General features: G+C 36.0%; 1 protein-coding gene across 1 annotated transcript in view; it reads right to left on the reverse strand.

The window, feature by feature from the left end:
- MYO16 (myosin XVI) overlaps positions 1-18,780 on the reverse strand; it is a 278,529-nt gene that overhangs the window by 34,202 nt on the left and 225,547 nt on the right. The window contains exons 28-31 of the mRNA XM_062575533.1: positions 16,077-16,173; positions 11,728-11,974; positions 9,587-9,894; positions 6,534-7,730 (exon numbers count right to left, since the gene is read on the reverse strand). Of these exons, the coding sequence (XP_062431517.1) occupies positions 6,534-7,730; positions 9,587-9,894; positions 11,728-11,974; positions 16,077-16,173 (1,849 nt within the window). The remainder of the gene's footprint in view (positions 1-6,533; positions 7,731-9,586; positions 9,895-11,727; positions 11,975-16,076; positions 16,174-18,780) is intronic.

The raw sequence follows: 18,780 nt of genomic DNA on the forward strand, positions 1-18,780 counted from the left end.
TGAGTACAGGTGGGATTTTACTAAATCTCTAGGCTTGAAAGGTCCTAAGTTGAATCAGTACAATATGGTCATTGTGCTCCTGTTACAGAGAGGATGAAGGGGACATAAAGTAATTCAAACTCAGGAGAGTCTAAACTAAGGGAAATTAGCTTATAAATGGAATGCCCAAAGATCTCAGAAATGGACTATGCAAAAGAGAACAACAAAGATCTGTGCATCTAACTCTCCTCAGCTTCCTTTCTGATAAGCAGTGATTAGGTACAAACATTGAAAGCACCTGCACTGGGTCAAGCCAAAGGTCTCCAGGATCCTTTTCTGACAGCTGTAGATACTTACAGTATAAGACCAGGTCAAAAGTGCAGTAGTATTTCCTACATGATCCCGGGGCTGCACAGCCCTTCCTCTACTCCTTTGGGTGTGTGTTGGGGGTGCTAAGATTCGTTTTTATTTTTGTTAAAAATACTTAAAATGTAATACAAATATAGAAAGGTTTAGGACAATATGAATTCATTTTTTTTACCTGAAATTTAAATTAATCTTGATGTGTGCTTTTCTAATAATCTTCAGGTAAAAAAATTGTCTTTGGTATTCATATATAAAGCTTCTTTATCATGTCACAACAGAAAATCAAAGCAAATAATACATTACATGATTTTAGGCTGTAAGAGCAAACAGTGAAATCAACCTCAACCTCAAAGAAGGTAAATAGTACAATGAAAAAATTTTGTCATGACAAACCCCAAAATTTCTTCAGCAGAAAAATACACTGCTTTTCATAAATTCTATTAAAGTCATGGTTAATTATGCTTGGTGTAGTGTGTTTTTCCTAAAACAATAGTTCTCTTTTATGACAGATTATCCAGAAAATGGTAGACTTATAGATTAAGGGGGTATCTTTCAGATGGTAAAAAGTTCATAAGTATTTAGTGAACAGGAATTTCACTATACTATAAGAAGTATTTCACTAGCCTCTTCTATCCCCTTTTCCTGCTGCAGTAATGCAAACCACAATTGCTTCCCCAAGAAAAAAAAAATCATCGAGTACAGGACTCTCTGGCCTGTATTGTAACTATTTTGCCACCAGTTTTATCTTTATTTTCTGTGTAGGACATCTACAGCTAGCCAAATATGGGCCTTGTTTGTGACTCACTGCAGCATTAAACTGTTACCAGCAGTGCTTTAGCTTTTTCCCACTTTTCTTGGCCTAGTGCAAGAAAGCAGATCTGAATTAAGAGTTGTAAGTAACCCATGATGAATCAGAATGATGACTTTCCTATGTTTAGATATCTAATCTGAAAATTAGTCATTGAAAGTCATCTTCATTCCCTGTCAATTAAGACAATTATATAAACAGGTAATCTCTCTCTGAGAAGTATTGTGAAGCTTAATTCCTTAAAGTTTTAATGCTTTGAGAATCTCACCTGAAAGATGTTATGGAAGTGCAATGTCTCATGTAATCGGTTCTCTAGCTTTCTCAGGTAAAAGGAGATCAAAGGTGACAATACAGCTTTTTATATTACTCATGTTTTGTGAGTTGTTAGCTTTTGACACAAAGAAAATAAAACTATTATATTGCATCAATATGATGTAGGAATAATGAGATGCAGATATGAATATTATCTTTATTAAGTTGCTTAAGAGGAAAAGCTGAGTGGCTTAGAGGATAAGGAACTAGGATTTCATCTCAGAAATCCCAGTGGGAATTTAATTTGCAATCCACTGTTGAGATGTTAGCTGCACAAAAGTAGCTTATTTTAATCTGCTGATAGAGGGAAATTATTTACTAGCTATCCCAAGCATACCTGCCTTTGTCAGGGGAGTACTTCCTATACATACACAATAAATCCCATTATTTTCCAGAATAGTTTAGTGGCTTTAGTCTCAACTAGGAACATATAAATATTTTTATCTGTCATTTGCAACTATTTTCCTCTGACTTCCAGTGCTTAAAGTGGAGATCATGGAATAACTCACTGAAGTGTGAAGCTACCTGCTTTGGAATTATCTCACTTACGAAAAAAAAAAAAAAAAAGAAAAAAGAAAAAGCGATTCCCACAGTTAATGCATGCCAAAGATATCAGGCAAACATCTCATTAACGGTACCGATATTTTGGTAGTACTATACTGTTTGTATGCCTTTTCTGTTGCTACTATGTAAGTTGCTAAACTGTTTTGGAAAGGACTGGATCACAGAAGCACGAATTCATCTGTCCATACAGGTCTACTTTTTTGAAACTCTAATACAACTGAGGAAACTTTGAAGTCTATATGCTGATGAGTTAAATAAAGGAATGGTATTCCTAATTTTATTTCTTAGGATTTAGGCACCTAAATCTTGTTGGTAAATTTGCACAGACTCGGAGGCTCATAAATTATCTATGCTAGCCTTTTCTCAACAAACATGAAGCAGAGAAGGCATTAAGTTTTTATCTCAGCAGCCTGATTATAAGCAAAGCCTCTCAGGTTAAGGGAAAAAAAAGTTTAATTTGCTCAGTACCCTTGCATATATGTGTGCCTTATATACATACCCACATACATACATATCCCTTATCCATATGAATAGTGACTCTGCCGGTGTCAGTGGATGTAGCATGGATGATAGGGTGGGAATTATTCTATCTTTTGTTTTGAAGTTGAAACCATTCAATTTTGCAAGGAATAGCTTATTAATTCTATCAAACCAAGAGAAATAACACTATGACCTAGCAGTCTGAATACTCATCAAGACTGAGGAGAACAAAATTCTGTCCTTACTCCACAAATATTAAATATTAAATATGTAAACATGTAATTACCTCTTCCTTCTCAGGAATGCCGTATATGTTGAAAAGTGAAAAATATTTGTACATTCTGCTAGAGAGGGTAGTTTTGTGATTAAGGCATTGAACTGGATTTTATGAAGTCTAGTTTCAAATCTAAGGTTCCCACCTAGAGATACTGGGGTGCAGGGGTGGAACAACAAATGATCATTTAGTTTCTATCTCACTTGCAAGCTAAGCTTTCTCTGTAGAAATTAGGATGAACAAAAGAATACGGTGTTTGTGCGTGAGTGTGTGTGTGTGTGTTTGTATGTGTATTATGGCTATCCTGCATTCAGGTTTTATTTGATATTGGATTTAAAAAAATCCATGTTTAGCAATACAGATAGATGTACCTTTGGTGACAACCTCTTTTTGACCTTGGAGAAATCACTTCTGTTTTCAACTGTTACTGTTTTGCTTACTTAGACTACAGGCTCTGTGGAGCAGAAAATTTCTCTTACAACACGTACAATATTTTGCAAGAAATTGTATGCTATGTGATTCTGATCATTGCTTGAACATCTAGATGCTATTATTGCATTAAAAAAATAGGTCAGATATGCCCAACTAGGCCAACAGGTAATGAAAGTTGTTGCCATTTAATTATTCTTTTGTTGCCTGTGTGAAATAAAGATCTCGATTCAGTTCACAATGAGCCAACAGTCCATCACAAAACTACGAGTCCATTCCACTGGAATTCTAGACGAACTTTTTCCACAGAGGGGTCAGGAGGCAAAAGGATATAAGTGCTCTCAAGCCTCAAAATTACTCCTCCAGGTGAAAGGGAGGCATGCTGGGGGTCTGTCTGTATTGCATTTTAATTGTCAAAGATGCTTTTATCTCCAAGGTTGATGACCTGGTACAGAAACTTACTGATTTCTATAGAAAACTTTCCTTGACCTCAAAATGGCTCACAATTTCACTTCCTATTTTGAGTTAAGGTTGTTGGTAGGTTATGACTTTTGTAAATAAAGGAAATTGCACAACATCATAGAAGGCTGCTCTGGACAAAGTCTTTAATTTTCACAAATTTACCATATCACCTTCTATAAATAAAATACTACTACTTTAAAAAAGAGTTTGAGGAAGGGAGGAGTCTTCCAAGCATTTAATATGCATTAAGCAATGGGTGATAAAAGATCACAAGGTAAGACCAGGACAACTTCTAGTTTTACATAACACAGTCCACTCTGCTGGTTGCATCAGAAGTTAATTAAATAAAAGATAATATTTATTCCAGCTGCTACTCTAGAAAAGAACTGAACACAAGCAGTACACAACAAGATGTATTGTAAAAACTCTCCACACATATTCACCTTTATTTCTTTGTTACTTCCAGTCCATCTATTCATCACTGAACTAGTCATGTACTTAGTATTATACAGTAGCTTCCTAGCTCATAAAATATTGATTCAATTTTTTTATTGTATATCCTTCTTGAACTTTGATCTTTCATACTTAGTGTTGCCTTGATGAAATATTTAGAAGTAAAATGTTTCTCATACAGAAAGTAAATTTAGAGTTTTTAGATGTTAGGCTCTGTTAATGTACTAGCTTCAACCCACAGGAGACTGAGGCTGAACTCTATCCTTGGTCACATTTAGTTGAAAATTGACTTTGTACAAATCCTCAAACCCAAAGCAACATTTGTTGTCTATGGTAAAAGTAAATTTGCTGATTCGGTTAGAGTGAGCTTACCACACACGTACGAGGTACATTCAGTGAACTTTGAGCGATGTATACAAGGTGTTGATTTCAAAATCTGAGAGTTACTTCTCAGTGAATAGAATGTCTTAGTGCTATAATAAAACAAGACTCCTAATTAAAAAAAAAAAATCCTGAAGATGTTTACATATGGTTATTGTTATCAGTTAGTTTTGCCAAAGGAAACAAACCCACTGCAATGTCTCCTTTACAAATTTCATCAATTCATATACTCAACACAACAAATAAGGCATTCTCTTGAGGCTGAGAACTGATGAAGTCTGGATTTGTAACTCACAGGGGAATGAATTCAGCAGCTAAGGAAATACAAGGTCCAACTAACACTTTTTCAAGTAGAAACACCTACACGGGTTTTCTCTGCAGTGGCTTCTCTGATGACTGGTAGGAACATTTACTACATTTTAGGTCTCTTTTTTCCACCTAGCCACTGGTTTTCATGATACTTATAGACAGATAATTATTTTTGAGATCATTGTCTCCTTGTTATATTTGGTCAAAAGGGGCCAATGGCTGCCAAGGTTCCCAGGGATGGAGTGACAGGCCAGCACGCACACAGACACACACACATCCAGAGTAAGGTCAAACACCTGCTTCTGCTCTATTACATCTACATAAGCCAGAGTTTGATACAGAAATCAATGAGCAGTACATATATATATAAGAAAATAGACAATGAATAAGAGGATAATCTATCTAATTCTCTACTATTTTGTTATATTTCAAAAATGGGACTTCATATTCCCCATTTTGAATATGCTATACACAGCCCATCATTAAGGCAAGCTGGACAGATAGAAGTGAAGAGGCAGAGAGGTTCCATCACTCTGAACTTTAAACTCATAACATTTTGTGCAAATTAAATGTTGTACACAAGTCAGGTTGTTTGGGAGATGTTACTAGGGGGAAAAGTTTCTGTACACAGTGTACTGCAACTGTTTTCAATAGAAGCGCTTTTTTAGTTAGAAAAATAACATGAGGACCGAAGTCAGTGTTGTAACTGATACGCGGGATAGGCTTTACTTAATTGACTTTAAAAGTCAAGAACTTAAAATTCTACTAGGTTAATCATTTAGGCATTCCTCATATCCAGTGGAGAGATATATGTGGGAGGAATCCAGCTCTCAAACTGAATGTCTTTTCATAGAGTAACAGATAACTAGCTTTTAGGTGGACAAAGTTAGATCAAAAGCATCTCACCCCAACAGAGTATCTAAACAAATCTTTTTACATTAGGATGAATTTTTGAGATTCATAAGACCCATAGATCTTACAGTAATATCATCAAATCCTCCATTATCTGCACAAGGCAAATAACTAGCTGATATGGTCTGAGGATTGTGGTATCAAAAAATGTTAGCCAATTGGAAAGCTTTGCTTCTTTTTATAGCTGGGTTTTGCACCAGATACAAAAGATGTTCTCCAGATGCCAGAAAGCCAGGAGACCAAGTGGGTATGTACATAAGTATATGTGAACAATAGGAAGAATTAGAATAAAAGGATAGCACATGGAAATAAATAGAGTTTGTGGCAACACACTTTGTGTTCATTTAGAAGAAATATAGCAGTATTATCAAACTCACATTTTCATGGAAATTAAATAATGAAACTTTAAAATAAAGTATATGCTATCTTCCAGACAGCTAGTAAACTGAAATATTAAAATATATTTCATTCAAGGTATTTCCATGGGTTGATACCATAAACTAATTTTTCACATGATGTAACATGTATACTTATTTTATTGACACTGCTGGTATGTGAAAAAAATTCCATTTAAATGTGTGTCATCCAAATGTACTGGTAACAGAAATGTTGACATCTCAGAGAATACTTGAAGGCTTATACTTTTCATACATAACGCACTTTCCTTATTTGTTTCTTATGACCACAAAAGATCTTAAAAAAAAGTTTTGTTTTGTATTTTTTCTGACTCTACTGGCTTCTAATGTAAGACCCATTTTGGTGCAGAAGGAATACACTATACAGAAGCACAGAGCTCAGTCTTACCTTCAGGCTCCCTGATCTTTCTTCCTGCTGCAGATTTTCGTAGCACGCTTCGTCCTGAGTTGAACAAGCTAGTTAACTCATCGAGGGGACTGGTCAATGACCTTGAGTTTGTAGGACTGTATGGAAATGAAGACGATGAATTAGAGTTTGATCTCCTGTGATCTGCTCTTGCCAACTTTGGAGAGTAAGGCAGTTTGGAGAATGGAGAAGATGAGCATCCAAGCTGAGCAGAATTTTGTCTCTGAGGTACTTTTGACAGATCTGAGTTTGTTCCTGTTTTCCCTGTATTAATCAGAAAACTAGCACAAGTCTCTGAAGGAAATGCAAAATGTGTGGAAGCTCGGTAGGAAATAGGAGGTGGCACAGGAGGAGGGGGTGGAGGAAGTGGAGGAGGGGGTGTTGAAGGAGGAGTCACTTTGCTGGAAACGTTGAACACAACCAGGCTAGGAGATGCTGGTCTTTCATTCTCCCCTTTCTGGTTTTTTGAGTACTGTGGAGATAAAGGACTCGAGCCTTCTGACTGAACAGAGTATTTTAGGTTGGTTTCCAAGACAGGAAGCTTTTTGACTTCTAGTGGTGTTAGAGGTGATTCATCAGAAGCAGGTGAACACGTGACAGGGGTTGGAGGAAACACAAGAAGTGGTGGCCTGTGAGGGAGGAGGTTTGGGAAAGGGGCTGGAATGTCACATGAGTCTTTATAGTTGAAAGCTGCTTGACTGTTTCCATCCAGTTCTTCAATGTTAACATTTTTTTTGCTTTCAAACAACAGTGGAGGAGATCCAGTCACTACTGGAATTATTCCATTACCATTGGTTCCTTCTTCTGGAAGAAAATACTTCATTTCTTCATATACAGACTCGCCTTGTTCCGGGCTTTCTGCTTCAGCAGAACTGCTCTTCATTGCATTCCCTACCATTTCAATATAGACAGGCTCATTTTCCTCCTCTTCCTGTGACATATACAGACTCAATGTGCCATGCTGTGGCCCATCAGCAGAAGCAATTCTCTGTACAGTCACAGTGTCATAGACTACTGGTTTAATTACTGTGCCTGCCTGTTTCATATCCCCAGGCTTTTGACCAGGTATTTCTTCGTAAGAGCCACTAAGTTTTGTGTTGGGACTTCGTTTCGGTTTCCTGGGAGGGATTTTTTTCATTGTACTATAGTCATCGCTGTGTGGCCTTGGACGTGTCAGTACTAGGAAAGTGAAAAAGGTATGTGTTATTAACAGATCAAAATCTGTTTTCTCTTGCACAGGTACAGTACTTAAGCCTTCAAATATTGCCTATATTTTCACAATGAGCAGCAGTCATGAAAACAGGTATCCAATCAAAAATATATGTATGATAGGGAATAAAATGCAGAACTTTCAGCTTCCAAACCACAAGCCTTTGCCACTGGGCATACAATCTACTTTGCCTGTCACTACAGTTACTAAAAGGTGAAACCCAAACACCTGACAACTTATATTTTGAATCCAATTGTTCATTACAGGGTCTACAACAAATGAAAATACCCCAAGGGAGAAGATATGCGGCATGTAACTAGGAGTTTCAGCATGGTGCTACTTTGGCATATACGTTATCACCAGTAACTGAAATATCTCCCTTTCGTGTAAATATCCGTAAAACCCTAAACACAGGCAGATGCTATATTTACCTCCGCTTCTTTTGTACTGGTGTGTGGAAATAATTTATGAAGTTAGGGAATCCCGTAGCCTAAGGGGAATTCCCCAACTGAGTGTATAGATAACAAAACTAGATATCTTTTCACAGCTTGTAGGCAAGGAAGTGGTGGAGGGTGTAGATAGCTATCATCAGTAGAAGACAGGTCTTTTAAGATCAGAATTAGATTGCATAAATCAGAGTTCATCTTGGATGAAGTCTCAGAAAACCGCCATAAGTCTCGGAAAATGAGTACAGCAGAGAAACTGGTCCTATCATTTCAAATATACGAGAAGAATTCCAAACTTGTTTTGTGAGTGTATATAAACATTAGTATTAAGACCACATGTGCAAATACAAATTGCCTTCAAATACAATGAGCCTTCTTTCAGAAAGCTCTGCTAAAGCTTTTTAGTTAAGTCAATCATTTTTTGCAGTTCTGGGCACAGACAGACTAAACTACAGAGCTCCTAAAAGCACACTGAACTAGTCTGAAGTACCATACTGAACAAAGCGCTTCTCTCTCTACAAGGAGAGAATCTACAATCTCTCCTTGTAGAGACTGACTGAGGAGGTAAGAGGTTAGGAAAAATTGACTTGCAGCTAAACTGGATAGGAAAACTGTAATTATTATGCAAAAGCGAGCTGCAGAGGTCTCCAGCCATGGTATTCAAGATTAGAGAATAGTTGTACACAGCTTTAGACCCAACCTGAAGAATCTTCCCTGATAAACTTAGAGGACCCTTTCCACAAACCATGACTACTGAGACTTATAGAGGGAAAGTTGAATACATCCCTCTTATTCATCTTTTATTCATACATTTCAAGGGAGAGAACAATTTAACTCAAAACTGGACTTAATGCTTTGACATGCATTGAAACACATTGGGACTTTCATAGCACTTTCATTCTAACTGAGAAAAAATACTGTGACCAAGTTATGGCACAAATGTAAATCACTGAATGCACGGGTTATTCATGTTACCATAAAAAAAGTAGGAGAAAGATTAATGTTTAACTTGCTAGCTTTGAACATTGAAACATTCTGTTCTAACTATCCAAGGTATTCTAACATATAGTTTAAAAGGTGAAATGAAAGAGGCAGCAGGGTAGAATAGCTGAAGTTGACAAAGAGCATTTGTCTCTAAGGGGAATTCTGCAAATCTGTTTTGGTTGTTGACAAACTAGGCAATTAGAACATATGAGTAGTTATTTGCTGATTTATGAACAAATGACAAATTGACTAATTTTATTTACTGCCACCGAAAATATTTTAAGGAAGCGAGGCTTTTCAAAGGCGCTTGACTGCATTTAAAAGGATCAAAGCAAGAAGTATAAATCAATAACCTAAAGCAACACTTGTGACGGTTTCTCCCTTTTATGCCTAACCTTCATTAGCGGTTTCCTTAGAAGCTGCCGACAAGCAGGCACTAACAGCCTCGTAGGACGCGCTCAGTCGTGTGTTAGGGTCCCTCTTTGGCTTGGGAGGAGGCTGTTTCCTTGGTGACGGCAGGCTATTGCCATCATCCATGCTGAACACAGAGTGCAGGGAGGGGGATCTGATGGATGATCCCGCCGCAGAATGTACCAAGCCGTCCACCGCCATGGGGACAGGGACGGAGCTGGAATGGAAGTGCTTAGGCGTTCGACAGCCGGCAAAGCTGTCCTCAGGGACCTTCCCACCCCTGTCTTCAGCTCTGAAAGCACAGAAAGGAGGCCCAGATGCATTATTCAAGTGATAACAATGAACCTGTTCATGCAAACATAACAACAGCTTTTTGGTAAACAATCTCACAACTCCCCTGCTGTGCCTAGGGGATGTGTGTAGTAATCTTCTGACAAACAAATCCAGATCAAGCTGCTAGCTTTCTTCCATTTCCTGATTTATGATAAATCAGGACACTGGCCCTTTTTTCACACAAATGCGGCTTTCCTTAGGCAGTTTCATATTGTTCATCAGACATTCACTGAATGAATTGTTCACACTTTGATTGTTACACACAATCAGAAGCTGCGTTTTCAATCTGAATTATAATTTCTGGGAAATCCATTTTAATAGAAAGTTACTGAGGCAGTGAATGCTGAGCCTTTATCATTATTTTCCAAAAAGAAGACTGTAAATTCTATTTAGATAATCCAAATATTTAAAATATTAGACGACCTTTTTAACTAATAACTCTGCCTGCCTGGACTATTCCACCTGGATACCTACATGTCTTCCTGCTTAAGCTTAACTATTAGTTATTCTTTTGTTGACATTAACTATGACATTATAATTAGCTATCATTTTAATCACATTTGTAGAGTGTTTCACTTACTGCATTACTTTTTCCTGTTGACTTTGCTGTTTCAGTCTGTATTGAGAAACAATGCTTTATCACTTGCTTCCACTAAACTGATATTTTTTAAATATTCATGTAATGTTTTATTCCTCCAAAATCAAGATATCAAAAACTTTATAATTTAGAGTAGTAGTATATAAGGTAGAAGACATCCAAGACATCCATTTTACAAAAAAGCATTTTTTTTCAATTGTATTTCTGCTTTTTTAAAATGTATTTCTGCATTTTCAGCAGAGCTGGAATTCAACTACAGTATATAGCCAGTTGCCCATGTAGCAAATGAAATAGCTAAAGATGAAAGCTTGGTGTTCAGTGGATAATTTGTTTTCACTGTAATGTTTAATTACAGTCTTTCCTACAAAGGCATTTCCTCCAATATGTAATCACTGGGATATTTGGAGCTAATTAAGCAGATGCGTTGCCATTTTCACTTTAATAAAAATTACTGACAAAAGCAATGAAATCAAAGGGAGTTGTTCCTGATGAGGATTACATTTCTACGGAAGAATAAACAAGTTACAGACACACACAACAAGTAGCTGCTATAAGTACTGCAAAAATTACCTCTGCCCATTGAGGTATCTGTGAGTAAAGACTGGGGACTCAACTCCTAGGGAGACGCTCTCCAGTATTTTCTGGATTTGTACAACAGATATTCCTGAAAACTGTGTTGTGAGCTAAACTCTGACTGGAACAAAAAACTTTGGTATATTTTTAAATGAGAGGAAAGGATCCTCTTGGCAATCTGTCTAGTTCAACACATAATCAGTATTTCTTTATTTGGATTTCATTGTTTTGACAATTTCCCAACGTTGGAAGTCAGAGGAGTTTTTGTTTTGTTAGGTTTGGTTAAAGCTCCACTATAATTTATTTATCTTAGAATTAAAAAAGTATTTTTGTAAAAAAATAAACGCTCAAAGACTTGGATAAGTTCCTGTAAAACACAGCATCTCTTGAATCTGATATAATGAGTGTCTGTAAGTTTCTAGAATGCATTACCTGATACACAAACAAAACAGGGTCTAACATTGGTTTGAGGTAAGCATATACTTGAGAATTCACTTTCAGCTCTTCAGTCACTTCTATAGGCATAGAAGTGGACTTTCTAAGCAGTGAAGAAATGCACTAGAACTGGAGAAGTGTTTTAATTCTTCACTCTACAGCACTGTATATTCTTTCTCTTCTTACCTTTTAGGGACTTCTTCTGGTCTGTTTCTAGCCTCTAGCTTTTCCCTGTGATAAGCAGCATTCATTTCATTGCGGAGCCGGTCGTTTTCCCGAGCAATGTCAGATGCGTTTTGAATGACCAAAGCATCATATGTTTTCAGTCCCATATCCTCGGCATTTTGCAGGAAGCTTTTGATTGAGGTGACCTCTTGCTGTTTGATGCTCATCTTCTTTAGCAAACGCTGACGGGCTAGAAATCCTCTTACAACTACCATCATAGAAGAAAAAAATATGGACTAATGAAAGAGAACTAATTCATTAGTGAATAATTCAATATTATTGTGTGTTCTGCTGCAAAAGCTTGTAAATCAAGTTCAATCAGTACCCTGTACAAAGAATGAAAGAAATGTGACTGTATATAAATGTCATGCTAACATGGAACTCTATGTTTCTTATTGGTAGTGCTTTAAGTATGATAGTAAATTCATTCATAAATTTGAACTAGCACAACTCAAAATGTTTAGTTTCAATGAATACTTTTTTTATATATTACAACTGGCAATGTGTATGCATGCTGCAGAATGTGAAAGCACACATATACACTGAAAAATTCATATATCCAAATAAAACATTGAGTACCTGATTTTGTGATTGAATTCAGTAAGAATCAAAAATTTTTTTGGTTGTACTCAATTTAAAACAATATTTAAATATTTCTGTGCACTAAAAAAGGAGAAAAATCAAGATCAACACAAGACTTTTCAATAACACATCATATTAAGGACTTTTTAACCCACTTTCTTTCAGCCAAAACAATTAGATGAGTTTAAGGCAAATTTCTAAAATGTTTCTGTCACACTAAGTCTGTATTTTTCATGTTAAAATTTCATCTACATTGCATCAACTTTATGTATCTATTAGCTCTATTTTTTTTACACTTTGTCAGCCCTCTCAGGTAGGGAGAAGATTTTGGTGTACCTCCTATTATAGATTTCTGTATTATTTTCCTATGTACGTACAAATACTACAACAAATACCATACAATCTAAACTCCACCTAATCTACTGAACTTTCAGAAGTACTTAACTGATCAGAAACATATGGTATGGGAACTTATGGGACTTAATGAATATGGCCCCAAATTAATCACTCTACCTGCAACAAGTGGTATTGGTATTCTTTTGAGCATATGCTCTGGCTGGGAAGAAAGATACTAGCTAAAACATGCTTTATTTGTATTCTTCTTCTTCTTCTTTTTTTTTTTTTTTTTTTTTTTAATGCCACAAGGTACAATTTCTTTTCAGATCTAGAATATATGCTGTGTATTTCAAAGAGAAGAACTTATTTTGGAATTAATTAATTGATACCTGAAATACTATTGATGTTCAGGATCTCAACTTCTCCAAATATAAAAACTTATTAAATAAAATAGCTAAAATAGAGGGCAATATAAGGTGTTTTCTATCACCATCTCTATCCTTGTTCATATTTTTAAAATAAGATTTTTTTTTTTTAGAGATTCTCAGTGCCTGACTGCTGAAATACAACAAAGAGTAATGTTAAAGTATTGATAGTGCTCATGTCCAAAATTCAATGATTTGGAAATATACAGCTTCATCTCTTTTGAAATTATTTATTATGGGAAAATTTGAAGGTTTACATTTTTATAATCATAAACATTCATGCCAATTTCAATCCCTTTATTACATTCCATAATAAAAAATGAGGTCTTAAACACCTGAAACAACAATGTATTTCCTTAATTTAGTTGAAAAGGAAATTAATAGCACAGTTTGGTTGACAATTTGATGAGAATTCATATTGGCTGTATACATCACCGAATTTGAATTCATAATGTTGCTGTTGAGAAGGTAATGAATGCCTATATAGATCATTATCAGAGTTCACTGCTCACAAGTATGAAAAATTTGAAAGAGCTTAATAATCTAGAGTTGCTCCTTCTCCTGCGGTATTTTCTTTAAAACTATCTGCTAAAGAGCAGATAGGATATTTGACAAATGGTTAAGCATCAAATCCTCGATGACCTCTGGAAAAAGCCTGTCTTTAGAAGTTCCAATGCATTTTTAAAAGTATATGTGTGTGTATGTGTGCACTTTTACTTCGAACAGAAAGATAAGTGGTCACTAACACCACGAAGATGGGTTAGGAAAAAGAAATACAGAGGTTAATCCTCCAGCAGGATTGTTACCAGGCACGAGCCTGGGTAACAGGGTAGCCTGCTAGAACGGTGCAGTAAAATGATATCCTTTAGAGCTAGCTGTATCACTCAGAGATGGTGCAGCTACTCTGAACTATGCACTGGCATCAAAGTTGAGATGTTCTGAAGAAACATTTAACAAACTTTTGTAAAGATCTGGCACACAGACACTCCTTTTCTTTGCACAGATTTTTATGAACTGATAGCTCAGGTAGCTCAGGTTTGCATTTGAAAATGGACATTTCATCACAATTCCTTTTTTATAAGAGCATTTCAAAGATTTTATCTTCAGTTCAACACAGGGGAAAAAAAAAACGATTTTGTAACCTCAAAAGCTGCTCTGAAATGAAACTGTCATCTCCTAGACCTTTACTACTCAGTTTCATCTGCTACTATACCGGTACTACAAATAGTTTGTCTTCTGCACTTGTTCCTCAATTATGTAGATCTCAAATAATTCTCACTTATGGAAACTAAAATAATTGAGGTTAGCACTCTCAAGGCAGAGAAATATCTAATTCTTTGCAGCTCATCTAAGGATAAACAGTAGAACAGCAGAAATTCAAGTAGGCTGTGGATTAGGCTTCCATGACAAAGGTGTTAGCTATTGTGTATACAATGTATTAAAGTTAATTCCTAGTCTGTCTGAGCTCTGATGAAAGGACTTCAGAAGGATGGACTACGAATGCAGTTTCAGGACTACGCCAGAACTATGCACAGGTGCACTACCCTATTCACCGCTTCCCAGAGCTCTTTCACGTGCCAAAGAGCCAGTTTACTGCCAGTTCAGAGCTGTTCCTGCTTGTGAAGAGCAGTCTAGTTCATGAGCTACTACAGGGAAACAGATGTTTGCCTGCTCCTTACTCACACAAGTTCTTTATTCTCTCAGTTTTCCCAGACTGTAAAGACCGTGCAGACGAGCCACAGATACGATAGAAGTTTTGAATGCATGGGTTTGGGGAAGATGACTTTTCAACTTAGCCTAATTAAGGAGGACTAGAAATAAAAAAAGGAAAAAAATAAATGTGTAAGGAGCCAAGAAAACCTATTATCTTCGTCGTTCAGGCAGGATTTTGCAGATGTCTGTTCTTTTAACTCTACAGAGCATGGATGTATTTGAGGATGCTATACATTTTGATGTAGGGTTACATTAAAGTACTTTGCATAAATTTGACTAGGAAAGGTAAACATTTTATTTCTTTGGTAAGTCCGTACATGAAGGGAAAGAGGATAAAGCACTATTGCTTTTCTAAAAGAGTAATGTGCACAGCTATGCATAAAAAACAGAAGTTTAAGAACCTGACTGAACTGTAGTCTGTGTTACCGGTCACCCTCAACATTCGTTCCTGAACTGCTATGATTCTGGTTCTGTTTGCTTCGAGTTTTGTCTTGGTTTCTTTCATTTTTCACTCTATCCTCTCAGTGAAGAACAGACAATTAAAATGAAAAGTGGTTTATATACTTTCATATCTAGAATATTAAAAGGTGCTAATGGGAATTGTTGAAGACCTCAGCCAATTATATACTATTTTATAATATATTGTGTGAAGGAAGCGTCTTCATGAAAAACAATATTCAAATTTTCAGTAGTTATTTGAGATTTTGATAGGAAAAGGAATAGAAGTGGCAGGAAATCAGGTGCCAAATATGTCATATTGGCCTTAGCAAATACACTGTCATAAATATAAACAAAAAGTAAGTGCTGCCAAATATGAAAGCTACAAGAAAAGGAGAAAAATAAAGAAATCTAACCATATTAAATTATTAACTTAGTATTCACTATTGCTATATGTGTATACATACCAATTTTGCATCATTGTTGCTCTATGTGATTTTCAACCAGAAGTTAAGGTTGATACTGATGCCTTGAAAAATTACTGAACATATAAAAAGGAAATATTCAGGATCCCCTTAGTTTTAATTATAGTCAAAGTTTTCCACAAAATTATTTTTGACAGATAGAAAAGTGCAAGCACTGCCAATGTTAGTCTGGCCCTCAAGAAATCTGTATAAGCAGTTAGCTGGAAATATGTCTGTGTGGAAATATATAAAACACAACAACTATTCAAAGAGAAAAATTCTTTGCAATGCAATGTTCTTCTGCTTAGTGTACAAAGCTATAGCTCAGGAATATTTGTTCTGTAATTGTTACCTTTTTGACAGGTTATAATTTTCTTCTGAAGCTGAAGGCACAAATCGTTGAGATGGTCAGCTTGCCAGTATTTAAGAAACACTTTTCGAACTCCAATCTAGAATACAAACAGCAGGGGTAAACCTTCACTATCAAGAAAAAAAGCCAAAATGATGACAGGTAAATAATGATAATAAGTATACAATTCAGCTAAGGGTTGAGACAAGATTTGCAATTTAAGAATAGTACAATGCCAATGCTTGTTCATAGGGGTAATATCACTTGGTTTAATAAAAGACAAATCTGGAAAGGACAAACAAGCTCTCAGGCACACAGTCCCCCTTCAGGTCCAAATCCAAAAGAGATACCATAGAGTTCAAGCTAAATACAGGTTGGAAAAAAAAACATTCTGAATGCAATTTAATTATGCTAATGTGTTAGTCAATGTAATAAAAAATAAGACTTGGCATTTATATAACAGGGAGATGGAGGCAAGGAGAATGGCGGTAAGTCATAAACCTATGTGGAGCAGAAAAAGAGCAACAGACAGCTGCCATCTGTGGAAAAGCAAGAATTTAGCCAAAGTTAGAGGATGGGAGAAAACGGGCCATGAGCAAGAATGATTCTAGTGTCCAGCAAAATTATGAATCCCAGCTCCCAAACTTGCCTATTAAAACTATTCTGCAGGTCTCCCTTTAGGATCAAGCCTGAGAGGTCAGAGAGAGTGACCTATTTGTGAAAAACATACTCCTAAGTACTGACTGAGTGTATAATAGTATTCTAGTGCTGAGGAGTTGCATGATTTAACTCACCTAGTTCTTTGAAGGCATTAACACACACAGCAGCTGCTAACATTCTTCTCCTTTTACAGGAAAATTTAGCTTGTCAGGCCAAATGAAAATACCTTCCTTTTGATAGGTTTTGAACATGCTGAAACAACCCTTAAAATTCTTTTATGCATAATTTTCAAAGACATTCCTTTCTAATTGCCTTAAAAAAGCCCCAACAAATCTGCTACTCCACAAATAGCAACTTAATAAGAATGGACCAGTGAATAAATCATATTTTTTCTTATTGCCCATTTTCATCTCAGGAATTCTGTAAAAGATTTTTTCCTTCACTCCTTAGAAATAGGAAAGACCAGCACTAAATAGCTGTGCTTTCCACTGAAGACTACAGCTTCTGTCTTGCTATTCATTTTGAATGGCTAATAAGCATATTCATTAACTAATACAAGTCTGGCTGAAATTCTACAGATTTATTCCAAGTCTTCTTTGCTTCTTTGCCTACAGCTCACAAGCTCCTTTTCTTCCTATTACACCATCTTTTTTTTTTTTTTTTTTTTTTTTTTTTGTTGTAATAGATTTGTGAGACAGGTATTAGCAGGAAGATTTGCACACTTTTTCAACTAATCACTTTAAATTCAAACACTAGTCAGATGTAATTCACTGGTAGTGATCAACTATAGAAAACCAGGATATAAAACCATGTTTAAACTGCACAAATTCAGAAATGAGTGGGGCACTGTTTTGTCCCTCAATTTCCCTTCTTGCTACTGCAGAGGAAAAATATTTTGAATCAATTTGAAAGTCTCTAATTCCGAAGTTTGAACTAACAGACAATGATGGTGCAACTATTAGTCTTCCAGTTAAAATTAGATGCCAAATGCCAAAATTACAATGTTTTCAGAATTCTTTTTCTGCTAGTATCTCTTTCCTTAACAAAACATGTCTTTCTGGGTTATTATGAAGTGTGTGAAGATAAAGTGGTTAAAAAACATGATTTAGTAGTCTTGCCATTGTAGAAATCCATAAATAGAGGACAGGCTTTCTCAACGTGGCAGAAAACTCCTGGCACAGCTATTTCAGAAAGCACTGTGCTACTGTTCCAGAATATTTCCTCTATGCAGACCATCTAATTTGCACTAATCCTTCCATTTATAAAGTGAAGTATTCCAGAACAAAATTCCTGTTCTGTTCCACAGCACTGTTTCTGCAATGGTAACTACCCCAGTAAAACAGGTGTTGGCATCTATTTTTTAACTTTATATTAATTCAAAGTAATCTTACTGAGATTTCTAGTTCACACTTTCACACACTGCTCTCAGGGACATCCGCTCATCCTCCTTTTACTGACTACTGATTTCAAACAGTGTTTAGTTTTCTTTCTGTCCATTCCGCATATTCCTGGTTCCTTTAACTCTGACTTCCTTATTCGTCCATCATCTGTTCTGGAAAATTTACTGCTTTTCCAAGGCTTGTTAAATTTGCTTAGAAATCTTTCCTTTTGTCTCCACTTCTTTTATTCCTTATTTCTTCAACAAGTTCTATGAAAATGAGGTCATTTACTTTCTTTGTTTAAAGTTTTTGGTTTAAATTTGTTTCTCTTTCAAACATCCAATTCTGAGTCATGATCAAGCAGACTCTTCATGTTTTCCCAGCAAACTACGTCAATTTTCACGTCTCTTCTTTTCATCCAAAAACTCAAGTATTTATTTTTTTCTTTTTTTTCATGCCTTCAACTTTTTCTCTGGGATACTCGAACTCTATCGCCACTCCCTCCTGTCACTAAACCCTGACAATTCTGTAAAAAATCTGATGGAACAATTTTTTCCCATCCATCCTAACATACATTGAATCTTCCTTATTACTAGCTTTCACTACTATATCATCCATCTCCTGGCTCACATCACCTTACACTCAGAATTCTTCTGTAAGTAGTAATT

The sequence above is a fragment of the Rhea pennata genome, chromosome 1 (assembly GCF_028389875.1).
Source record: "Rhea pennata isolate bPtePen1 chromosome 1, bPtePen1.pri, whole genome shotgun sequence".
NCBI classification, from domain to species: domain Eukaryota; kingdom Metazoa; phylum Chordata; class Aves; order Rheiformes; family Rheidae; genus Rhea; species Rhea pennata.